Source organism: Syngnathus typhle, linkage group LG15 (genome assembly GCF_033458585.1).
Source record: "Syngnathus typhle isolate RoL2023-S1 ecotype Sweden linkage group LG15, RoL_Styp_1.0, whole genome shotgun sequence".
NCBI classification, from domain to species: Eukaryota; Metazoa; Chordata; class Actinopteri; order Syngnathiformes; family Syngnathidae; genus Syngnathus; species Syngnathus typhle.
Genome location: NC_083752.1, coordinates 8,708,441 through 8,733,253, shown reverse-complemented (window position 1 = coordinate 8,733,253; position 24,813 = coordinate 8,708,441). Strand labels below are relative to the sequence as shown.

Genomic DNA, 24,813 nt, shown 5'->3' with positions numbered 1-24,813 from the left:
ATGCGGGAATACATTTTCTGACCCCAGAGTGGGGAAGATATAAATGTGGTTAACAAAATGCTAAAATACTGTCATAAAGTCCTTCAGTTCCCCCTTTTAAAAATGTGATCTCCGTCCAAGTGAAAAAAAATGTAGACCCTCAGATTTTGAAGTTGAATATGTGCTAATTAATGTATAACATTTCAGATCCCTGTTTGACTTATTTAACCCAGAAATCAGTAGCTAAACACAGCTCGGCAGCTTGCCAAGAGGAGCGTACGCAAAATTCACTTCATGAAGCCTTGCTCTGTGTGTGTGCTGGGATTACATCTGAATTATAAAAGCAAACAGATGAAAAGGGATTGTGACAGTAAGAGCCGATTCTTGCCAAGGACACGGCCTTTCACGCAGCGCGGGCACAGTAAACCGAGATGACGATGAATGATTTATATCAATTTAATACTCCCTTGTGTGATTCTCTTAACAGCAAACTTTAAAGGTCACACTTCAAATGAAGGCATAGCGGTTGAACTCAGAAGTGGTTGAGCTAAATTGCGAGGACGTCTTAACAATATCACGTGCAAACCATGTTGGACAATTCAATTAATTATGCAAATGATGAAGGGATTTGTTCCATATGTCCATTAATACAACACACACTCACATGCTGAAGAGCAAATGCCATTTTCAGAAAAATGTAGGGAATCATGATGAATTTCTTGTTGTTATGACTTTGGGCCTTTCCCATCAGGCGCCGCCACAGCGAGTCACTGATGATTTGTTTGGCACGTTTTTTACACCAGATGCCCTTCCTGACACAACCCACCCATATATTATTCCTGGCCTGGAAGCAAACCCGTGCTGACGACATGCAAAGGCAGTAGCATGTAACATGACGCTGCTAGCGCAATGATAGCTTTGTGTTATTGATTTATAATGTGACTGCAACGAGGGGAACATGGCAACCGCGTGAGTGCTGATGATTGGCTGAGATTGAGTGAAAATTTCATTGTTAACCAGTGAGCGTGGGTGTTGACATGAACGGGAGTAGGAACGGTATCATAGAAGCACACTCAACTCGTGGACACGCGTGAGTCATGAGGACGGAAGAAATAACAGAAGAGCAAATCTACAGGTAAAGCTGACTCCTGGAAGGAGTGGAGGCTGGTAAATAGGGCTGTCACCTACCACTCATCTGAAATAGACTTGAACAAGACAAAAATGAAAAAATATATTAGATACTATTTTAGATGAATAGGATAAATAGTATAGTTAATGGTGCATGAAATGGATTTCTCGTTATTTGACACACTCATGGTTCTGACCTCTGATGTTTCACAATCAACCAAACATTGTGGCCTTTTTTTATATTAACACTTTGAAAAGCAAACAAAACAGTAACCAATTTGATATTATCCCTTTTTGAAAAAAAAAAACCCCAAGAGAACTCTAGAAAGATGGGAGAAATAATAAAGTATTTCTTTTTTTATTAAACACCAGCGCTGACAGCTTTTTATTTACAGTTCTTCGACAAGTTATTTCTCCCCACATGCTGAAATTAGGAGTGCACATACAGTGTTGAATAGAAAGCTCTACATTGAGAAAGTAGAACAACGTTGACACAAAAGACCCTTTAAAATGACAATTATTCACTGAAACCTTACTGATTCAATTTACTTGGAGTTATTTCTTTTTCGTTATAACTCTATTAGTCACTTGTTGGCCGTTCGAATGTGTTGGGCCCGGTAAAGCATCAGCATAAATCGTGTCATACTTACAAAGCAGTTTCCAGAGAAATCTGGGGCAGAGGCTCCAATGTCCCTAACATAAAGGCCAGAAAGACACAGCAGATCAAAGTCAAACAGCCACCTGTTCAACACCGTTTTGGATTTTTGTATTCTTCTAAGATGAAAGCATATATCCATCATTAACTTCCTGAACGTTCACACGGTGCGATGAAACCGACATTACTTGGCTGACCAGAGTGAATTCCTCATTATGACCGCAGCACCATTGCATCACGGGTGTGTGTGTATGAAGGCAGGTAGTTGTCATAGCGACAGCAAGCTGAAGATTTAGTGCGAGTGCTGTTTATACGGATTCCAAAAAAAAGCAATTTTTAAAATATGTCAAGAGAAGTATAGAATCGTCTTTTATGGCGACTGAAAATTCATATTTACAGTGACCTACTGTCACGTTTCTTCCTTCCCTCTACTTTTTCCCTTTCAAGCCAAGTGATGTTCAATAATGTCTAGGTTCACACAATTTAGGCTACTGTCACTCCCATTCTCACTCTCAGTTGTTTTTTTGTGATGCGTCTCTGTCAAATCACAATCTTCCATTAAGTAAACAAGTCCTGTCAAAGTTTTAGAAAAGCGGGGGGAAAGTAAATATATCAATAAATAAGTATATCTCTGCACCGCTTGGCACCAGTGCAATTACCTTCAGTAAATGAAGCACAGTTCGTCCTGTGAGCTGCTCACCCGAGGTGTGGGTGGCTCGCACATACATCGTGTCAACAAAACAGCAAAGGCCTATCTGGAAGGTGTGATGCTGTTTACCTTTGTTGCCATGTGGATTGATGAGATGGCTGAGGGAGAGGCAGGGGCATGAGGTGAATAGTTGGAGAATTACTGTGAAAGGAGGTGTTTCCCCTCGGAGGCAGCTAACTGAGTTTGACAAAGATGCTTCAGCTGAGGGGCTGCAGGGACCATTCCTGGCTGAGATCCAGGAATGCTGGCTGTTTGTGTGGATGCACATATATGGTAGTGACGAAACGGAGCACACGGGTGGGGGGGGGGGGGGGGGAGGCATCACGGTAACAACAACGTTTAAGTCAGTGCTTCTCAAATAGTGGGGCGCACATCCGAGGCGTGTTTCCAGTTTTCTGTATCGCTTCTCTCTCTATATCCCTCATCATTAGAGGGAAGTGCCAGTCGCTAGCTTTTAAAATACACATAAGCCATGTTTTGTACTCCAGTAGAACCACTTCTTTGCCCCCCAATTTGTCATGTAAATACAGCTAGTACATGAAAATAAACATTTGTTTCCATGGTAATGGTGGCTAGAAACAACTTCAAACAAATGTTCTTGGAAAAAATAAATGAAGACATGGCCTAATCTGTAAAAGGACTAGCGATACCATGATAAAAAAAATATGAATAGGATGATGGAAATACTTCGTAGAAAGAAGACCGTAAAGATTATTTGGAATGGAGCAGCCCAAAAGGATGAAACATGAAAAAGGGTCAATCCGCGAATTCAGCCGACAGACAGCTGCGTCATTACTGCAAATGGATCTCAAAAGGCACTTTTCGTATGTTTGCTCTTTGTCTCTTGCTCCCCGCGGAATTGTTAGCGAAGACAAACCCGCCATGCATCTGATTGATCTGAAAGCTCAGCAGCGAATAGAAGACAGATCAAAGCCCACGCTGTCTCGCTAAGATGCTTTCGCTAGAGTCCCGAACATCCAGGGACGGATGGAAAGATGAAGAGAACAACGGAGGGCAAAGTTGGTGTCTTTGTGCTCACTGTGTATAATTAGCCATCTCTCTTGGTAAACGTGTGGGACCTGGAGATGCAATGGAGAAAAAGAGATGCATTCAGCGATATTGTCGCAAACCCCCACAGTCCTTGAAGACAAGCCAGAGGGTTTGCTAAATGATGTGTTCAAGTGCAGGCCGGAAAATAAAGCAGGTTACTCTTAATTGCATGAATCTGTTGTCGTATAAGTAATTTCAGGGAAGAGGATACTGAGCGCCTTTCTTTTTTAATGCAGCTTCATGCAATATTCTACTTGTAGGTTTAAGCAGTTTTTAGCATAATGAGCCTCAGAAAATTCTTGGCGACAATTGGTAAGCTACTAAAACTTTCAGACCGCGGCAGCATCTTGGCTCAATACTACGTTGAGTTAATCATTAAGCGTAACACTGTCCTTCTTGGCCTTTATTTTAAAGCTCCCTTGTGAGAGAAGCGTCTTAAATTAATTATGTTTGCCTAATGAATAATTAAGCCTAGGGAAAGATAATTTGGTGTTACTCAGCGAGCCAGGCCATTGTTGCATGTTGCTCCGCGTGCCTGCCTGATTTCACATTGGGAGTATGAAATGAGATTTAGCAAACAATTAGTCTCCTGTTTCGTCATCTAGCGTGACTAAAATATCACTGTCGATTACGTCTTGACAAGCGTCAATATTGGACGTCGATTTCTTTCCCTCTTGATTATAACGCTCTAATGTTCTTGCGTCAAATTTGACACAGTTTGAATGAGAAAAATGGCTCAGGTGGTATTGTCACGGAAAAGTCGGCACTAATGACAGCAGACATAGGAAGGCATTAATCGTCTTTTGTCTGCGGAGGAGACTCACAGAGGACAGCGATTAATCCATCACGGAAGACATATAATTAAGTCCTGCTTGAAGTGGAAGCATCTATTTATGTATGTATTGCGCAAAACTACTTTTTGAAATGACAATAGGAAATACATATTTCAAAGGCCTTTTTTGCAATAATTAGGGTTGCGCTTTGTTGTAATGGGATATACAGAATTTTATACTGCAACCTGCGGTGTGCTAAACTGAAGGTTACCCAAACCTGGATCAATGAAAAGTAGATTAGGTCTCTCCAAATATTTAGACTCCAATTTAAAAGGCAACATTTTGTCAAATTATTATTTTGCTGTACCTGTATATAATAATACGACCCCCTTAATTTTCAATATTTTTTTTAACCGAAGAATCTATGTTGTTTTGACAAATAACGGTAAACCAACAATTAATACATTTATGGCATCTTTGAACAGATGTTGGTATGTCAGTTATTAGAGTTCGCGATATTCCATTTTGTGGGCTCAAATACGGCTACTTTAATCAAACCGATACACAGTATATTCTGTACCTTGGAGTGATACAGAACTGTACGTATATTTTAACTGTACCAATACTAGTGACGGTTTCAATTTCTCTGGCACCGGTGCTTTATGAGGTCTACGAGTCACTCCCGGTGAAAGAGCAAGTGAGAGGCCAGACGGACAGACAACCGGCAGACAGAAAGACGCCCGCCCCTTTCTCTGTCCTTGTCTTCTCATCTACAAGCGCCAACCGACTCTTTGTCCCTCTCTGTTGCAAAAGGCGTGCCAAGAAATCATTGGCTCGTCTGAGAAAGGGCAAATCCTTTTCAGCCAATTTAAATTCTCCTGAGCTCATAGTGCTGACTATTCCAAACTAATTAATAGACATGTCATGAATAAAAACACTTTGATTATGAGAAGAGGTTGCCCTCTGCCTCCTTTTAGGCTTGTCATTAGTATGAGGACACATGTGGTGAAAAGCCGGCGTCGTCGTACCGGCAGCCAGAGACTGCGGCAGATGCCCTCGCCTTGATTAAATTTTTTTGCTTCATGTTTTATTCAGGTCCCACCGCACGGACCCAATGCCAATGTCTCTGATTAGCCTCACCTGTAACAACGAGCAAGGCAGGGCAGGGCAGGTGAGGCGAGGCGAGGCGAGGCGAGGCTGATTCAAAGGGCAGGACTCAAAGACACGTGACCTCAAGGCCCTCGTCAAACGTGTGCACTCTATTACCAGCCACCCTTCAGTCCCCTAAATCAAAGTGACATACAGTGCATGTCCTCTTGAGTCCATCCAACCAATCGCGGTGAAGATTTATTTATGGCCGTCCTGAATAACAACTAGTGGTCCCTGGGTGTGTTTTGATTCGGATATACCAATTCATGTGCCGCGACAACATGAATCTTGTTGCCCTCGACATTACGTGTGCTCGGCGATGGCCTTTAAAGGAGGAGCAACGAGCCCTGCTGCATTGAAAATTAAACTTTGACAAGACGGTGCTTAAATACGTATTTTATTCATTCTTTATTTTTGGAATTTTCAAATGATTTTGCCCCCATGATCTACCCTTACAAACCTTTTTCAAACTGAAAGTCTTACATGTATTTTAATTGAATATGTTGTTAAAAAGATGGCTTCCATCTTTAAAATGGATCCTTCCTTGTTGAAACAATCTCAAACAGAGCAAGTGACATGATGGGAATCAATGCTGGACATTATCAGTCATGTCTCCATGATTCCAGGTAGATCCATTTTTCTAAGTGCATAATGTATATCTTCAGTTATTGTTGTACAACTGAGCAATTTTGCTAAGAAAATTATATCTTCAGTACATCATATAGTATATAACCAAGAGCTGAGTCCTAGTTTGCCCTATGATCCATCCCCCCCCCTCCATACATAACAATGCCACGAGCGTGGATGTTTTTTTTTTCTAACGAGTGCTGAAAAATAATAATAATTGCACCTTTGAGTATTGCCTCGATACACAGGGAGCCTTATTTTATTGATTATATGCTTCTCGCGGGTTGTCTTGTTTCGTCCGTAGCCTTTTTATAGATGGCTCCGTGCGACCGTTTGTTATTCAGCAAGAAAGCGGCCCGTCAACATGTGGTCCCGTACCCGGATGACTCTTCCCAAGGGGAGACCCCCTGTAGGAGCCATCTGTATCCCCGACAAGGTTATCCATCATTCTTGCTGTAGCTATCAATTTTGGGGTCTTGTGAAGACAGCTTCAGGCGGCTGTGAGCAGCTTTACATGGACGTGGCGGTAATGAGAGCCTTTGAAACTTGCCTTGTGGCTTGCAAGCCGGCCGCGGGGGCTGAAGGGAAATCAGTGAGGCGATCCCCCAGGATGAACCCGTGCCTGCTGTCTAGGCTTGTTGAAAATAGGGCTTCTTCCTTCACCTTGTTTTATTTTGGAGCACAAACACTACATTTAAAAGGAAGCAAAGGGGATTAGGTATAGGACACAAGCCAGGAAGGCAGTAATCCCTGCTTCAGGCTTTTTGAATACAATGGAGTCAAATGTTTTCCTCGGTGTATGGAAGGGAACAACCGTAATATAAACGTCTTAGCTCATTTAGATTTCATTACTCTTTATTTTCATGACAACAATGGTTCTGCATTTGCTACGGATGTTTATGTCTGATTGCTTCCAGGTATGTTGCCGTATAAACCACATTTATTTTCATCCTGGTGGCAAACGGCGTAGAGGAAGTAAGATTACATGCATTTCATAAATGATCTTGAGGGCTGCCTATTCTAACTACAGAAATGTGCGTTGCTCATTAATTTCTACCACCCAGTTTCAGAGTAACTTACAATCGCCGGCGTGCTCCTTTAACCGCAGGCTAGCTTCACCCCACTGAACAAATATGTCTCCGTCAAATAAGCAACTGTTTTGATGCAGTTCTGAAACAAGTAACATTTTGCAGAGACTCGGAAATCTCCTCTCCAGATCTCCTCTCCAGGGTTGTTATGTTTTTATGATTGCTCTGGTTGTATTTGATGATTCACAATGGACATGCCTGAGCTACTCAATCCTGTCCAATCATGTGCAAAGCAGTTATATAAAGTACCTGTACTGCAATGTATTTATTACAAAACTGGCTTCAAAGTGTCAATTTATCTGGGCAGATGAGAATGCGATTCGATCCTGATGATTGCAGATAGCGCGCGCTATACAGGTAGAGTGATGAATATGAATATTGAAGACGTATTGTATTTTAAATTATATGCAGTACTAATTATATACATAGGTTTATTTTACATTTTGTCATATAATTGCTGTGTTTGGTCAGTTTTTAAAATGCATTGAGCATGCCATGTCTTTAGTCACATTTTGCCGGTCCCAAATCAACTATTATATTTTCCATATCCAGCTTGCTTGGAGTCTGAAAAGCAAAAATCCTGTGAGACCTATTCTTTACTATAGACTCAGCCAAACTATCCGTGGAGGTATTTTGAAATGCGATTCAAATTGGATTTCTACAGATGCATCTTCAGTGCACACACTCTGCTCCCTCCTCAAATTGGATGCAAGTTTAAAGGTTGAGTCACTGGCATTGTGATACTCCCACACACAACACCAGCAAAGATAGATTTTATAGAATTGTGAACATTTTGGGATAATCAAAAACTAAATCAAAGTCCAAACCAACCCAAGTCAAAATCACAAATGAACAATCACACAATACTCATTAGGACACGAAGAAGGTACAACAAACAGAAAGAATGATCCAAAAACAAGCTAATGGAAGCAGGGAACTGAATACGAGACAGCTGACGAGACAACAAGGAATACCTGGACAAAACACAAGCGGCCGAGGGATCTGATTGGTAGCCGTAAGGGACGGGGCTGATGAGAACAGGTGGACAGAAAACCCCAATGAGACGCACATGAAACAACCCACAAGAAAACAAGATAATACGGAACAAAACCAAATACAATCTAGACAAGCAATTGAGCAATTACCCTCCCTGTTATGACGTACGTTTCTACATGCAAATAATGTAATTCAATTGTTTTCCTGGAAAAATGATGCCAAATCTGTAAGATGCAGTGGAATGGTTAAGTGCGGCACGCTTTAATAGTGCTTGCGTTAGATTTCTCTCTTTGTTTAGTTCAGAAGATTTGTGAGCAGATGTTTGTGTTTCTATTCTTAGTCAGACACGCCACCAGAGGGGTTCTGGTATCTAATTTTTATCACACAACTATATATTCAGATTTTTCCAGTAATGATCCTGTTTCTTCACATTTGTTAAACTGGTAGCGGGTTTCCCTTTCGCCAGAAATCAACTCATTGAAGAAAGCTAAAAAAGGATAAAAGGAACATGGAACTTAGTTGGAGCATTAATCATTTGTTGAGTTTAGTTTCAGCCCATCTACTCTCATTTTGTGTAACACAATTTGTAGAGCATATAAGATAATACCGTACAATGTGAGTTTCCTTATAATTGCTCATTTGAAAGCAACAATGTTGCTCCTCTTTAAAAACAAACGACTTGTCCTCACATTATTTAGACCACCCTCCTTAGCACAAGGAATATTGAAATAAATACACAACAGATTATGACATTGTGAGAGTATTTTCACTGTGAGGTAGCCAGAAGGTGCCACTAATAAAAGAGATGAGATACTTTGCATGTAAACATATGAGAATTGTGAGCTGTGAAATTGACTTTGGAGTGTGAAATTAAAAGCAACGCCGACTGGCTGTGACTCTGATTTGTTTAGAGGCGGGGCAAAACTGTACTGCAATTCAGTTAATGCCCTTGATCATTTGAGTAAGTGTGATGGGCCGTAACGGTGGAAATAAAAACGGGGAGTGTGACCAAGTCGCATAGATGATTTGGAAGTTTCAGAGCAGATCCCTTATCAGTGTCTGTTTACATTCTATGAGCAAAGCAACCCCTTTTAATCCATCTAACAGCAAAAAAAAAAAAAAAAGAAATGACACGCATGATTACTACTGATGAGACCAACATTTCCAAGTAAACACAGTGTGCTAATCCAATCTGAAATGGATTAGAAATCAAATAGTTTGGTGTGTGAGGACGAAGAGAAGGCTGGTGAAATACCAGCAGGATTAAGTCTTAGTGGATATTGTGCGGCTGCAGAAGCAGACTATCTTACTGTTGCTGCCTCTCAATAATAGAAATGTCAAGAAGTGAAAACACGGGTGAAGCGGGTGTCCTGACTGCAGGTCTTGGAAATTACACAGCGGTGGGGAATCCATCATTTTGCCTTCTCGCATGCTTCCTTTTTTCTTTTTCTTTTTTTTTTTAAACAAATGACAGTAACTTTTACAGTGTAAGGGGAGAGATTTCTAAAAGGCTCTTCTTTTTACGTAGTGCTCCGAACAAAATAGAGGTTAACGCTTCACTGGCCATCCCCTCACAAAACTTTCACCCCCGTCTTTTCAAATTAAAAAAAGCAGTATGGGGTCAATCATTATACATCTAATCTAAGTCCTTGCTGTGCCGGTCAGTCTCACAACATCTTGGAAAGTAGCGTGAAAGAAACATTCCCTGTGAAGTCGAGCACTTCCCCCAGCACTGTGTCAAAATATTTTGAATTATAACACATACAAACACACAGATACTCACTATGATATGAAATAATAGCAACATGTAGATAAGCAATTCACTTAAGGGTGATAAACATTGAAACAACATTGTAGCAAGTGTTGGCCGTATCATGCTTTATTTTGTAATGTTTTATCTCTCCTCAAGCGATCACTTTGTCAGCATCAGTAGTGGCCATAAATCCTTCCGTGGAGGAGATTAGTCAGTGAGAAGTGCTGCCGCGTGCAGTAATTAAAATTCTGCCGGATGGCCGGAGTTTTTCTTGCTGTCTCCTCCAAACATCACTTGCCGTCTGTCTGACTGTCGCTCTCCTTTGTTGTCCTTTCGTCCCTCTCAAAGGTTTTAATCAATTATAGTTTGGGCAATTTCAGGACTGAAAGCAGTATTTGTGCACTTGTAAACTGACTAAAAACAGCCTCCGAGAGAAATATTAGTGGAAACTTGCAATCACAGACATACGGGACTGGCCTCAACAGTGAATCAATAACAAAAGCTAAAGGCAGTAAAATAATTTCAAAAGTACCTGCACTAATCAATCACTGGAGGTATTTAATGCAAAAAACCTGTGCCCTAACCATGATCATAAAAGTATTATTTTCTTATTGGATTAATAAATTGATCTATAATGATGGAGTTAAACAGTGCAACGTAAGGCTATCTGTGTAAATGAGTTTTTGTATATATGTATATAGATAAATACATATACATATTTTTTTTTCCACGACAAATATGCCTGTCTGAGATTGCCTCGCTGGCACTCGTGCATTTTATGACTCGGCCGCTCATATCTTGACAATTGCATTCAATCACAGACAGAATGAAAAAGCGCCGCACATCTTGCCGCAGCATCAGCAGTATGCAAAAGCCGTGCCGCTGTCTAGTTTGTTCATTTTGAGTTCTGATTTTCTTTCTTGAGTAATACCTGAGAGACCTCTGAATGACCTCCATCGATCCGTCATTGTTGCCACTTTCCCGGAGGAACAACAATACTTTCATTTTGATATTTAATTCTAGAAATCTATAAAAGGCTGTTGCAGGATTTTTTATTACAGCTATACATCTTTGTCTGACCATCAAGTAAATACTCTATCAATTATATATAACACAATATGAGATTTATGGTGGGCAGATTTCTGTGTTGTATTTTGTGCAAGATTGTTCTAGAGAGGTTAAAGGATTTACGATTCACCGGTGTTTAATATTTCTGTTCTATCAAAGCAGGACTTTCAACACAGCAAACTGTTTATAATCCTTGTGAAATATCACCCCCAAAAGATAATCACTTCCGCTAAGTTTACAGAATGACCAATGTAAAGACTGTATATGTCACCACATCGCTCGGTTTTATTTTGGATTTCCCTATTTTTGTCACTCATTGCCTTAAATGTCATCCTTTCAGTCATTTTATGACTCCAACGCTCCGTCTGCACCCAATTTTGTTTATGGCCCGAGTGACCTTTTGCGAGCCATAAACAATGTCTTTATAGCGTTGCAGGGTAATCGTCTCATCGGTTATTTTCCTACTGTAAGAGCAACATGACCTAACTTTCTGTCCTCAGCCATCAGACACGGAGAGATAAATTGCTTTATCTGTAAAGATGCTATTGGACTACACATGCTGTCAAAGTGTCAGCCGATAAGAGAGAGAGAGAGAGCGCCTTGCTAGCCTGTCGGCAGGTCATTGCTCGGCTCTATTGTTTTGCACAGCGTGTCTGATGGCAAAAACGAGTGCTTGGATAATAAGCACTTATGGGTAACAATTGGGATAATTATTTGCAAGAAAAGCAAAAGAACAAAATGTCTCCTATGCATTTGCACTTCCTAATCCAGAAAGCCAGCCATCAGCAATGCTACTTAATAAGTGTGGTGGATGCAGGCCGGCGAAGAACTTAATTGTACTTCAGTGAACAGTTGGCTTCTGGCTTAGGGAAATGCCAAAGAAAATCCTTAGATTCCACAAGAGTCTCTTTCAAAAGTAAAATAGGGATAATAATTGATGCTGTTATAGAGTAAAATCAGAGCCGTGATGCTAAGATTGGAAAAAAAAAAGGATGTTTGCTTGCTTGATATTTATTGGAGGAAACAAAGCCAGTCCTCAATTCCTGCTCGGTTTGTGCTTTGCACACATTTATCTTAAAACTATATGCAGTATTTGGCAATTATTGATTCTGGTCTCAGGTATTAATCAGTATTGTTATTTAAGGTGCATTGGGGCCAAACACAAAGGATGATTTTTCTGTTTTTATACCGTATAAAATAAAATCCATATGATCACAAAGGAATTGAACGCAGAGAAGCGATGCTATGTCGTGGATGGAGAATGTGAGGAGGGCCACCTTCAGATGTCACAGGATATTCTCAATAAAAAAATAAAACAAAACAAAACAGGAAGAAGCTCCAAAAAATAGATCCAAAAACATCTACGGAGCCCCAGAGGCCACAAATAAGCATTTTGTATTATCTTCTGCTTTTCTCTGCTAATTTTATATTGCATAATAATCTGATCCATCATCCCATTTCTCACTTTGCTTTTCTTGTTCATCTTTGGCGCAACTGTGATGATCTGCTTCTACCTTCCAGGCTGAATTGACATCACATTTTACATAACCTCTCTGAACAGCTGTGCGTAAAGGTTGCCGTCCTTTCAACCTTGTGCTTGGCAGTGCTTGGAGCGTCGACGCTCTGATGTGTTGCTTACTCAACCCCCACCCCCCTCCATCACCACCCCACAAGCCCTCCTCCTCCTCTCCCTACAGAAACTAGCTGACGGGGAGATGCAGTCAATGGAGGATGCTTTGTGGCTTTGTTGTGATGCTAGCTGATGTTTTAAGTAATAAGGCACAGAATGTGACATTCTTCAGGGCTTGATGAATGGGAATATATTGCAATCAAAGTGGGATGACTCAAAATACTTGCAACTGGAAATGTTGCCAGCCCATTTGATAACAAAAGCCAATGGAGGATTTAAATGGTGTAATTCCATACCTTTTAAGCACTTCTGCCAAACAAAGACTTAGTGACTAAATAAGAAAGCACTCTCCACAGGAGACCAAATTACTAAATAACATTAACAATAAAAATATGGAAGACAGTGGCACCCTTTCTAGTTATGCTGGCTCGTGTGCTTTTTTTTTTCACTCTTTGTCCCCTGAGCTGGTATTCCGAGATTTAAAAGATTAGAGCCAAGTTACATTTTCCATGGTGCTACAGAATGCTTAACCCGAACTGCTGTGACAAGGACAGCCCCCCCCCCCCCCCAATTTAAATCGGATTAACTTTGCTCGTGTAAGCAGTTAGTTACTCGATGGTCAATATGTGGACACAAGTGTGAATCTTTCATTTGGCGTTAAAACTGCTATGAATAAAATGACTGGGTATTCTGTCACATTAATCTTTTTTATTCATTATTAACCCTCCGCCCCAGTAAAACCCAGTCTGGAAAATCTCTTTAATCCAAAGGTCAGAAGACAAATATATTCCATAGCTTCAAATATGCTTTTATTAAATATAAATCACAAGCCCCAAATGGTTAGCGGGAAAACAAATCAGTGTAGGCGTGATTGAAAGATCGCGTCTGTCAGGCAGTGAACTTATCTCCTTTAGCTGTGAATACAACAGCAGAGGAGTCATATTGGATTTGTTTTTATTTGATACGTCCTTGTACTTTTAAAGACATTTCCACTTGGTTTAACTAGACAAGTGTTGCAGCATGCCACACTGTAAAACGGCTTTATATAGATGGATGATATTTGAATAGAATGGTGTGGAATTCATGAAAAGTAAGCTCATTTAAAATAAATTGTTTGGTGATGCGGATACAGCACACACTTTCCAAAAATATGAGTTTCGTAGGCTTTAAGAGATGTGACTCTTCCATAACCCTACCTTTTTAATGACTTTATTTATTTATTTATTTGCACAAGCTGTGTTGGCTGTTTCGAGATGGAGTGTAAGTGCAGGTTTGACAACTTTATCCATGTGGCACGTACCCACATTCTGTATGCACACCCTATATGTGATCGAGGTGATAAAGGCTGACATTTGTGATAAATGCACTGACCATAAACTGTCAAATCATTGCAGAATGTGGCTGCTGGTTGCTCCTGGTTACGCTTTGCAGCCTCTCATTCGCCCGTGTAACTCCCCTTCAGCGTGGCTGCCATTTTGGACACACATGGTCAGAGTTCACTTTGACAGGAGCCGGAGTGAGTCACATAGTTTGCCAAAGGCATCAGCAGCTAATGTTAGTGACCATTAAACATCCTTTTTCATGGCACCTATCCCTGTGACAACATTTTAAACTTATGTCCTCCTATCTTATCTCCTCGTATCTTATGTCCTCATTCCCATGTCGAACTTTTTTTCTGCATTTCAGATAAATGCTTAGGTGTGGAGGATAAAGGGTTATCAATATATGATGGCTGACCCTTCTTCATCTTTTTTTCAATCCTCACAATATCACCCTCTGACAAGTTGTCACTCCGCCTTAGTCTTTTGTCCTTTTTAAAAACACATTGAATTATTCAGCCTCGCTTCATGCATGATACTACTGCTGTCAGGCCACATTACTTTGAAAGCAGAAGTTTTTGGGTCATGTTTGTTGAACCAGCCAGAAGCAAAATGATAAACACTGATAAGCATTTTAATTATCATAACTTGACATCATCATGTGTAAATTGCATAATGCAAACTTAGAGAGGAGTTTTAGTTGGTGCTACTTTTGCAACTTTTGCAGTAGGCAGAGAAATAGGACGCTCCCCTCAAAATACAACATCACCCGATGTCACACTTATTTAGCATACATGTCATTTGTACACTGTAAATTTATACATCACATGTATATGCATATGAAAATATATGTATATGTCGAAATATACATACATCCAAGTATACTTACTTTTACTTTGTATACTATATACAAATATACATACCTACGTATACACACACACACACATATATATATATTAAGATTAAAGATTAAAGTCCCAATGATCGTCACACACACATCTGGGCGTGGTGAAATTTGTCCTCTGTATTTAACCCATCCCCATGTGATTTTAATCCATCCCTTGGGGGAGAGGGGAGGAGTGAGCAGCAGCGGTGCCGCGCTCAGGAATCATTTGGTGACATATATATATATATATATATATATATATATATATATATATATATATATAAACAGACACATATATACATATACACACATACGTACATATACACAAACACACACACATATGTAAACACACATATACATACACGCACATACACACACACTCGTATACACACACATATACATAGTATATACATACATATTCACACACATAAGAGATATGATGCTGAAATAAAACTACTTGCTTGTCATAAACAAACAGATGCAGATGTGAATAATATCTTTGATAAATCCTGAGCAAAGATTACAAGAGTGAGTTTTTGTGTGGGTTGTCTGACCACCTGCTGATTATAAAGCAATCGAGTAGAAATGTTGTGATGCAAAAAAAGGCAAAAGATGAAAAGAGTAAATCATTGTCGTGTTGTTTATTTCCTGAATATAATGTGATGTGATATTTGTATATATTGTCTGTTGCTTTTAGTTTAGTCCCGGATGGTATACAATTGGTCACCACAGGGAAATTACATCTCTGTCCTACAATCTGCATGTCCATGATGTAAAGTGATTGCGCTGGCCCATTGCCGGAATTTGACGAATCCGCTACTGTATCTTATTTTGTATGTTTAAAAACGCATTTGCCGGCGCTACGTGATTAAGCTCAGTGCACATTTTATTGCCCTGCAGCTGCAGGTTTCTTTTGGCGTCAGTTTAATATACACAAGCAACTCCGGAAGGACAAATACCGTTTTTTTCCGTGTATAATGCGCAAAATTTAACTAATTTATTGTCCTAAAATCTGGGGTGCGCATTATACATGGGTACAATTTTTTTTTTAATTTTTAAAAACTTTTAATTTATTTTTTATTTCAAGAAAATCATGGTACAACAAAACCAACAACAGGACTGACCGACAAAGACGTGGAACAAAAAGACAGGGTGACATTACCAAAGACAGGAACAGAAACCAAACAGACATCATGACAGTAACACATGCAATGATCCGACGGTGAGCGAGGGGCAGACAGGACTTAAATACAAAACACGTTACATTGATTGAGGTGACACAGGAAGGCAGGGGCGACGCGAACAGAAACTATGGCAACCTAGACACATAGCACAACTGGGGACGAGACATGACAAATCTCCCTCGAAATAAAACTTTAAATCACCCTTCTTCTTGTTTGTTGTCAATCGCGCATCGCATTCAGCCATCCTGCCCAACACACTTATGTAGTAAAATTCATAGTTGACGACACATCATTTGATGCGATGGTGCAATCCTTGATGGTGTGTAATTGTCAAATATTGTTTGTTTTTTAATCTCCATCCCAAACCGGATATCATACGGAGGCCGCCATTACAGATGCGCAGAACGGATGCGCAAGACACGTCAGCTATATAAAGAGCGAGAGTTGTTTTCTTCCTATTAGTTTCAATTCACAGTTTAATTAGCAGTTTCAATCAGCAAATAACAAAATGCGTACTATAGGTAATATTTTATTTCACAACATTTTGCCTTGTTCCTTTCGTCTCTGCTGTTCACTTCAAACACGCTCCATACGACCGCAATGCTCTCGTAGCAGACGCTTGCTCGATCACCTGCTCGTTTGCTGTCACAATGTACCCTACACAAATCCGAAACATTTGTTGCGGCTCCGAGTCACGACGAGGGGCAAGTTTTGGTTTCCAAGGGTGTTTTTATTCCTCTTCAACGTTTCTCCCATACAGAGCCGCCTTTTTCACGTCCGCACTGATCGCGGTGGTGCCTTTACGGGCAGTCGGAGAAATCAACGCCAACAAAAAAAATTACATCCAGCCTAGTTAAGACCATACCAAAGACTACAAAAATGGGACCCATTGCCTCCCTGCGTGTGTGACGATCATTGGGAATTAAAAAAATATATATAATAATAATAATAATAAATTGGGTGCGTATTATACATGGGTACAGGTTTTTTTCCAGCATCAACATGCTATTTTTAGGGTGCGTATTATACATGGGGGCGCATTATACACGGAAAAAAACGGTATGTCAAATGCCTTGTTGACGCCAAAGGACAGAGCATACAAAAATGATACATTTTGCTTTAAAATCATTTGACTTTCACTGCAGAGCTTAGTTACACATTTGGGATGTTTGGGATTGATCCACTTGATATCTCCAGAGTCGAACTTTGCTCTAAACCAGTGCTTCTCAATTATTTTCTGTTACGCCCCCCCCTAGCAAGAAGAAAACTATTCGCGCCCCCCCTCCCCACCGTGACTATCCTAACTTGTCTTGTAAGTCGTAAAATGTTGCACTGTCGCAAACGTGACAGAAGTAACAATGAGAGCGCCACTGCCCCCTGCTGTAGTAAAGGCGCAATTACACTTTATTCTAGTACTGCCAAAAAAAAAGCCTGTTCCCCAGGGTCACACGCGCCCCCACAGGAATAGCACCGCGCCCCCCAAGGGGGGCGCGCCCCACTATTTGAGAAGCACTGCTCTAAACCATTCTTTCTCTTGCTGTTGCCGCTGTGTTCCAACAAATGGGATGAGTCTGTTTCATCAATCAATGTATGCATCTACAAAAGAATAGAAAGCACGTTTGACTTGACTAGGCAAGGGGAAAATACATGTTTTAATCAAGACTATGGAGCCTTCTCCACTCTAAAAAAGCCACGTATGCTTTAGAGTGTACAGGGAGCAGCATCATATATCACTGTCAGCGTTCTTATTTGTCTCCCCGTGCCTCCCCGTAGGCAGCTTATGTTCTGCTTTACAGGGTTGATGTTTTCAGACTAGTGCGCGCGGGCACTCACCTGGATCTGCTCTCTGACACCCCGCTGACAAAACAAACAAAAGCCATTTCAAAATTACACACAGTCAGCATATATAGTCTGTAAATGTCTTGCATTGAGTCCATTTCCGTTTCATCATTTCGTGTCTCCTTTGTTTCTAGTTGTAAGACTGGTATTGAAATACTGGATGTTTGGATGGAATTCATTTCAAACCGAGGCAAAGTGATGTGGTAGTTGTTGGGGAACATTCCACCGGTGAACAGGGTCATTGTCTTAAAAAAGGAAAAAAAAACTGTCACTAAGGACCATTTTTGCATTTTCTACTTTACTTACTACTCAACAATGGAGAAATGTGAGAAAATATGCAGGTTTTGAATAGAAATGTCCAAGTTCTATGTAATTGTTATTTAAAAAAAAAAAAGCATATGGGATTTTAAATATATCACATTACAGAACTGTAATCCATTTTAAAGTTGTGAGTCCTGTTTCACCCCGAGCTAGGTCTTCTTAATTGACTCCAGCATGGAGTAAATGGGAAGAAAATGAAAAGATAAATTACAATAATGGAAGGAAATGAAGTGTGTAAGAGACATTTTCTCCCAGTATGTTCTCAAATACGCAGCATTGGTAAATTGAATCACAAGAATAATTCTTCTATGTAAGACGTGGGATACACAAAGCCACAAGATGAACTCTCATTGGTTCACTTGGGCATAAAGATAAGCTAAATATGCATGAAAGAATTTGGATGGAATTGCAATATTAACAATTCAACCCAATTTAAACCTACACTGATGTTTTCTTGCTCCAGTGTGCATGCTGAATGGTCCATTTACATTTTGTTGCTCCACGATGTCTCTAATGCAAATAAGGTTTCCGTGTAGCTCTGTTTTTGTTTCACTCTGGGTTAAGGTCAGGCCTTATGAGCTTTTCTTAAGACATAGTTTGTTTGGAGCCTGAAGGACAAATCTTATTGAACCGGAACATAATAAATGACAGTGAAATGTTATGGTTCCGCTCGATGAAGTCAAAGGGCAAAAGGAAAAAAGGAGTCCATCTTATTATGCTATTTTCACAAATCAACAGCCTGATATTGAATATTACTCAATTCCATGCTTTCAAAATGAGATTATTATGCGAGTTCACCTGAGCAAAGAGCTACTCTAAATAGCCTTCAGTTGCCAATTCAGTTCTCCTTCACTTTTATTACTTATTTTATGAAAAAAAAAAGCCAGCTTGTTCTCCCAGCCAGCACTCACTTAATTGAATTTTGTACATTTTCCTCCCGACACTTTATTTATTTCCACTTCCGTGCACCTGTGACACCCAGAAGCCTAATTAAATTATCAATTCATTAAGTCGACTAATGGAATCATTTATCAGATTCAGCTCATTATGTCCTGTCGTCTTTCTTTATCGCTCTAGTCCAAACAAATGCTACAGGTATGGAGTACATGTCAAAGTGAGGACATTTTCATTTCCCGATGTAAACCTCCACTGAGGATCCAGGGAGGCATGCTGTCAGTTTCTGAATGATGCGCGTGGAAGCTGTCGATTGATTTGCTTGTCTGGAGGCTCTGTGTAAAAATAAGGAAATAAAGCCCCTGGATATAAAGGAGATTGATGTCAATCAGCAGCGTGCCTCAAGTGTGGCTTGTCCCATCTTATTAACGCACTCTCCATGCACTGAGTGTTCTCTGATGACTCCATTGATATGCAACTGAAGAGAGAAGCTTGTCTCTTGCCATCTTAAGGAGGAGTCCCTTGTGATTGCTCACTCTGTTGCAGCAGTTGGCGAAGACAGCCCGATAGATTGTCATGGATACGTGTAAAAGTCACAGCTTCCTCTTCCAGTATTAAGGCCACTTATAATTAAGATAACTAGTTTTTTTTTTCACGTTAAGGTAATTACGGCACAATTTCTTGAATCCGATCATAGATTCATATTTTGATCGGTTGCAGTGTTTTGCTCGTTTTGCTTCTACTACTAGCTTTCAGGAATAACAGAATTGCAAATACTGCAAACACAGAGAAATGCACGATAAAGACGCTTTGTTCGGAAATTTTGGAATAAGTGTTTTCATGAGTGTCGGTCGGATTATCAATTGACATAAACCACCTCCTCGCATTCAAAATGCAATCTTGATCAGGTCAAAATATAGGTTGTGTACATATGGCATTTTTACTCCGATTATGTTTTTAATCTGAATAAATATGTGTGTTTAAACGTAGCCACTGTGCCACAGTCTCATCAGTCCCACTCTTAACAAGCCATAATTCTTCTCACCTCTCTGTTCTCCTCTTCTTCGCCTACATTTACCCGTGAGACCCAATAAAACTAAAAATGAATTCTAAATGAGAAACTTGGTTCCACACCTAAATTCCCCCATGGACAGTAAATTGCATCCTCGTGTATTTGTGCCACTAGTCTAAAAAGAAACAGTAACCAGTATCGTAATCTCATTCTGTCATAGCACTCACCACCTTTAATTTATGAATACGCTCTAATTAACAAGCCTTCGTGTCACGTGACTTAATGCAGTTACACACATAACCTCTTAAGTCTTTCAGCTCAGGAATCTACTTTTAGCCATGGCGGCTCTACTGCAGCAAATGAGCACACAGCTGTGAGTTGACGTCATCCTCAATAATGTCTGCACTTATGCAGAGCTTCACATTCTGGAACATCAGCAGTTAAAATCATGTTTTTTTTTTATCTAAGTTAGCCAAAAGAGAACATCAATCATCCCTTTGGGTTTTTTTTTTTTTTGGTCATTGATCACTGGATCGTTAAATACAGTATGATGGCGATACGCCCATCTTGTGAAGCTGACAGAGCCCATGAAGATCACCTTGTTCTAACACTCCAATGCTTAAACCGGCATATTACAGTACATCTACACTTGATTGGAGTCCTTCAAGCGTAATGAATTTAAATTGGCTAGCGATAGAGTGAGATGTTCCATCTATGGATTGAACAGAGGGGCCCTTCTGTGCTTTGGATCCAGTCATCTTTGCCAAAATACAGAGTAGCGATTGTAGTACAATGGCAATAAAGGCATTCTATTTTTTTCTATTGTAATATTCATATTCTATTCAATATTGACGCGTAGATTACCTTAAAACAAGACCCTACACGCGCATGAACATTTACAGTACAAAAGTAAAAGAATAAAAGAAGATTCCAACTCTTACCGAAGGAAACTTTTGCAAACATCCAATTAGCCTCGAGAGAACATCGTGGTAGCACAGTAATCACCACAGTGGGGTCTCCAACCTGTACACATTGATTTTGTATTGATCTTTGTGTGAGAAACTCTGCTTTAACCTAGTTCCCCACTCCATCTTTCCACACCACTCGATATTCCGACTGCTGGGAGCCACCAGGATGGCCAAACGCTTAACAAACAGAGATTTTGAGGGGCCAAAGATAAGAAGCAGGACCATCACCATCATTGCAAGGTGTTGCAAAACTTTTGCATTATAGTGTGTACTTGAACAGCGCAACTACACTTCTTGGTGAGCCTTGACAAAAAACACTTCTTCTCTCCTGCTCAAGTCTATAAAATGACATGTCAGACCAGATGACTCAATTCTACTTCATAACCAAAATCAAATGTTCACATAAAATCACTCATCTCCCAGCACTAATGTTTTCACCGTAACATGGCTGTGCAAAAATGAAAGTTTCCCAAGCCTTTTCGGTGATCCATTTTGTATCAGCAAAGAGATGTGCCTCGTGTGGCATTTAAATGCAAAGTTTATTTTTCGAGTCATATTTCCACAGCAAATGTTTGCTTGCAGACAAACTCAAGCATCCATTTGCATGGAAAGCACATGCCGTTTCAGTGTGACCGTGCATAAAAAACTGTTCTGATGGTAGACTGACCTCCAGACTTAGTTGTTGTTTATTTTACATAAAACCATAATTCCCACAGCTTCTTTTGATGCATATTATACTTGCTCCCCCTTCACGAGAAGAAGGAGATTGAAATCCTGCCACTATAATGTGTGCTGTTGACTAACAAGCAGCTATTAGATCCATTTGAACTTTGTATTAACTGTTGGTTTGTGCCTGCCAAAAATTTTGAAGGCATGGATTTACAGGGTTTGGCAACTCCAAAACCCATTAGTCCTAACTCCTCAGACAAACAATGTTGGAGACAAAAAGACACTTGCGGAGACCCAATCTAATTATGTGGTATGAGCTGCCACTTAACTGTGTGTGATTGCACAGTACGCGGATTCTAGTCGTCACCTTAACAGATGTAGGTCAAATGTTCAACAATAATCCTATCAGGTTGTTTACTTCTCCACTGTGAAGCAACTTCATTTATTTATCAAATTGTTTGAATTAAACATTAGTTGGCTGCATACTTCTGACGTTGGTAATTATTTTCTGACTTAACTGTTTCATTAAATGGAGAATTTGTCACTGGGATAAAAAATGCCAGTAGACTTCAAGTCCCTGAAAAGTACAGTAGTCGCATTTGTGATGCATTCAAAAGCTTTGAGAAGTACCGTAATTTTCGGACTATAAGTCGCGTTTTTTTCATAGTTTGGGTGGGGGGGCGACTTATAATAAGGAGCGACTTATATGTGTTTTTTTTTTCAAAAATTCCCCCCCCCCCCAAAAAAAGTGAAACCGCAATAAACGAACCGCGATGTAGCAAGGGATTACTGTAATTTGAATTTCAAGTGACGTCAGCAGCGCGACGCGGCGTGGCGCGGCGGTTGCTTACATAAAGGACAAAGATTGATCACGGGATGACGAAGATGACGAAGGGCCCCATGTACTACCGGCATCATTTGCGGCTTTGTTTCTAAGTGACACGGCGGACGAAAAGTTTGAGGGATTTAAGGATTTGGAGTGACACAGAAGGTTTGAAAAACTATTATGGCTTTTACCCACACCCGGTCCTACTCTAAGGAGCTCTCTTTCACTTCCGTGGATTGAAGTCGGGGGCCGGCGCTCGGCCGGGTGGCTGTCCAGGGACGGTGGATGGGGCTCGGACATGGCTTTTACGCACGCCCGGTCCTACTCTAGGGAGCTCTCTTTCACCTCCGTGGATGGAAGTCGAGGGCCGGCGCTCGCCCGGGTGGATGTCCGGGGACGGTGGATGGGGCTCGGTCATGGCTTTTACAAACGCCCAGTCCTATTCTATAGAGCTCTCTTCCACCTCAGTGGCTGGAAGTCCATGCCGCCACACGCCTGGAAGTTTGTTTTGTTAAATAAAGAGCAGTTTACCAAACCCACGTCTTTCCTTGTACTTTGTTAAGGCTACAATCTAGTTATATAGTAGATCTGTGGAATAACGACGAGGCTGACGTCAGGGCTCACGTGCGGCGTTGTTGACAAAGGACGAGGAATTTGATCGATGGATTTAATGATTGAGAGTGCACAGATGGTTTGATAATATTATTGCTTATATAATAGTTATTTGATTTCTAATTTATGTATCGTTATATGGGCCTGTGGAATATTTTGAAGTGCAAGCGCCGTCAGCGGCGCGCACATACGTATTGTTGACAAAGGACGATCGATGGATTTAATGAATTACAGTGACACAGATGGTTTTATAAACTATTTATTATTTTATGTAATAGTTTTTTTTAAATACTCTGAATGTTACGTCAGGGCCGTTCTCAGCTCTTCGTTTGTGTTTATGTCAAATTCGCATACCTATCGTTTAGCCTGTTGTTGCTCGTTCATGACTCTTCTTGGTGTTGGATTTTTTCGAATAAATTGCCCCCCAAAATGCGATTTATACTCCGGAGAGATTTATAGTCCGAAAAATGTTTAAAACATTTTTGGCTGAACATCCAGAAGACGAATGCCACAACCAAATGACACAAATATTTCTGTGTCACGTCACACAGTTGTGTGGCAACCTAAAGGCTGTTTGAATGTCAAACTACTGCTTGAGAGCCATGCATCTCTTCTGAGGTACAATGCGAAGTCAGTGGGAGAAAGGCAAAAACTGCCTTTTTTCTCACCAGACAAAGCTTGTCGCCTTGTAAAAAACAATCTATGACAACAAGAGAGCAAGAATAATGTCCTCTGCCATGTTCCTTTGTTTACTGTGTCACATCCCACTTGATTCATGGGTTGGTTACTGTGTGGCGCTGGTATGATGTCGTTGTACTGAAATAACTAACACAGCTACTGCCAAACTGCAAACATGTGCATACACACAGGAAGAGAGATGTGCTGAATGTAATCTTGGAATAGTATTTGTTCAAAAGCATTGCTGTCTTTTCTTTTAGCTCCAAATGATGGTGATGGCACCCTGAACAGGGGACACGTCACATACCCGTCAACAGAAGACACGGAGAGCGAGGTTCACTGGGTTACCACCGCTTTGCCGATCAACAGCCCCGACCACCGGCCTGTTCTCAAAGGCTTGATGCTTCATGAGCACCTTCTCTTGCGGGATTTTGAGGGAGACCAGCATTTTTTCAGCAGCGACGCTTCCATGTCGGCGTATCAGACCCGAGCAGGCTCAGATGTAGCGTACCCTGTCACTCAAGTGGTTCCCCACGAGGATGCTCCAGCCTTCTCAGACGTTGCCTCGACCGCAACTGCAGCTGCCACCTCACCGCTTACCACATTCTCTCCGACAACACCCAGACCTCTGATGCCGCTCCTTCAGAAGTCTTCAGAAGAAAAAAAGGAAGGAGACAAGCTCCGGCCAACCACACACTCCCTCACAACACAAGTGACACCAAATATTGACAACATGCCAGCTGCTTCCTCATCATCGCAGCGAGATCAACCTGCGCCTCTGAAGGCTTTTTCTTCCGAATCCAACTTTGCGCCATCCACCATGAGGATGGAGAAAGGCCAGGCGAAGGAAACACCCAAAAACAAAAACGGTCCCAATCAGCCCACCCCAAACCTATCTTCATCTCGAACAGAACACGTTGCCATGTCAACCTCTGTGATCACCACCACAACCATTACCACGCTGCAAACATCTGGTGAGTATGTTCCTAATTCCTTCAAC

The 24,813-nt window shown here is 40.7% G+C and overlaps 1 protein-coding gene across 1 annotated transcript in view; it reads left to right on the top strand.

Annotated features, from left to right (window-relative positions):
- The window catches only part of LOC133168180 (seizure protein 6 homolog), a 57,294-nt gene that overhangs the window by 9,378 nt on the left and 23,103 nt on the right, over positions 1–24,813 (top strand). Inside the window, exon 2 of the mRNA XM_061299523.1 lies at positions 24,074–24,787. Within this exon, the coding sequence (XP_061155507.1) occupies positions 24,074–24,787 (714 nt within the window). The remainder of the gene's footprint in view (positions 1–24,073; positions 24,788–24,813) is intronic.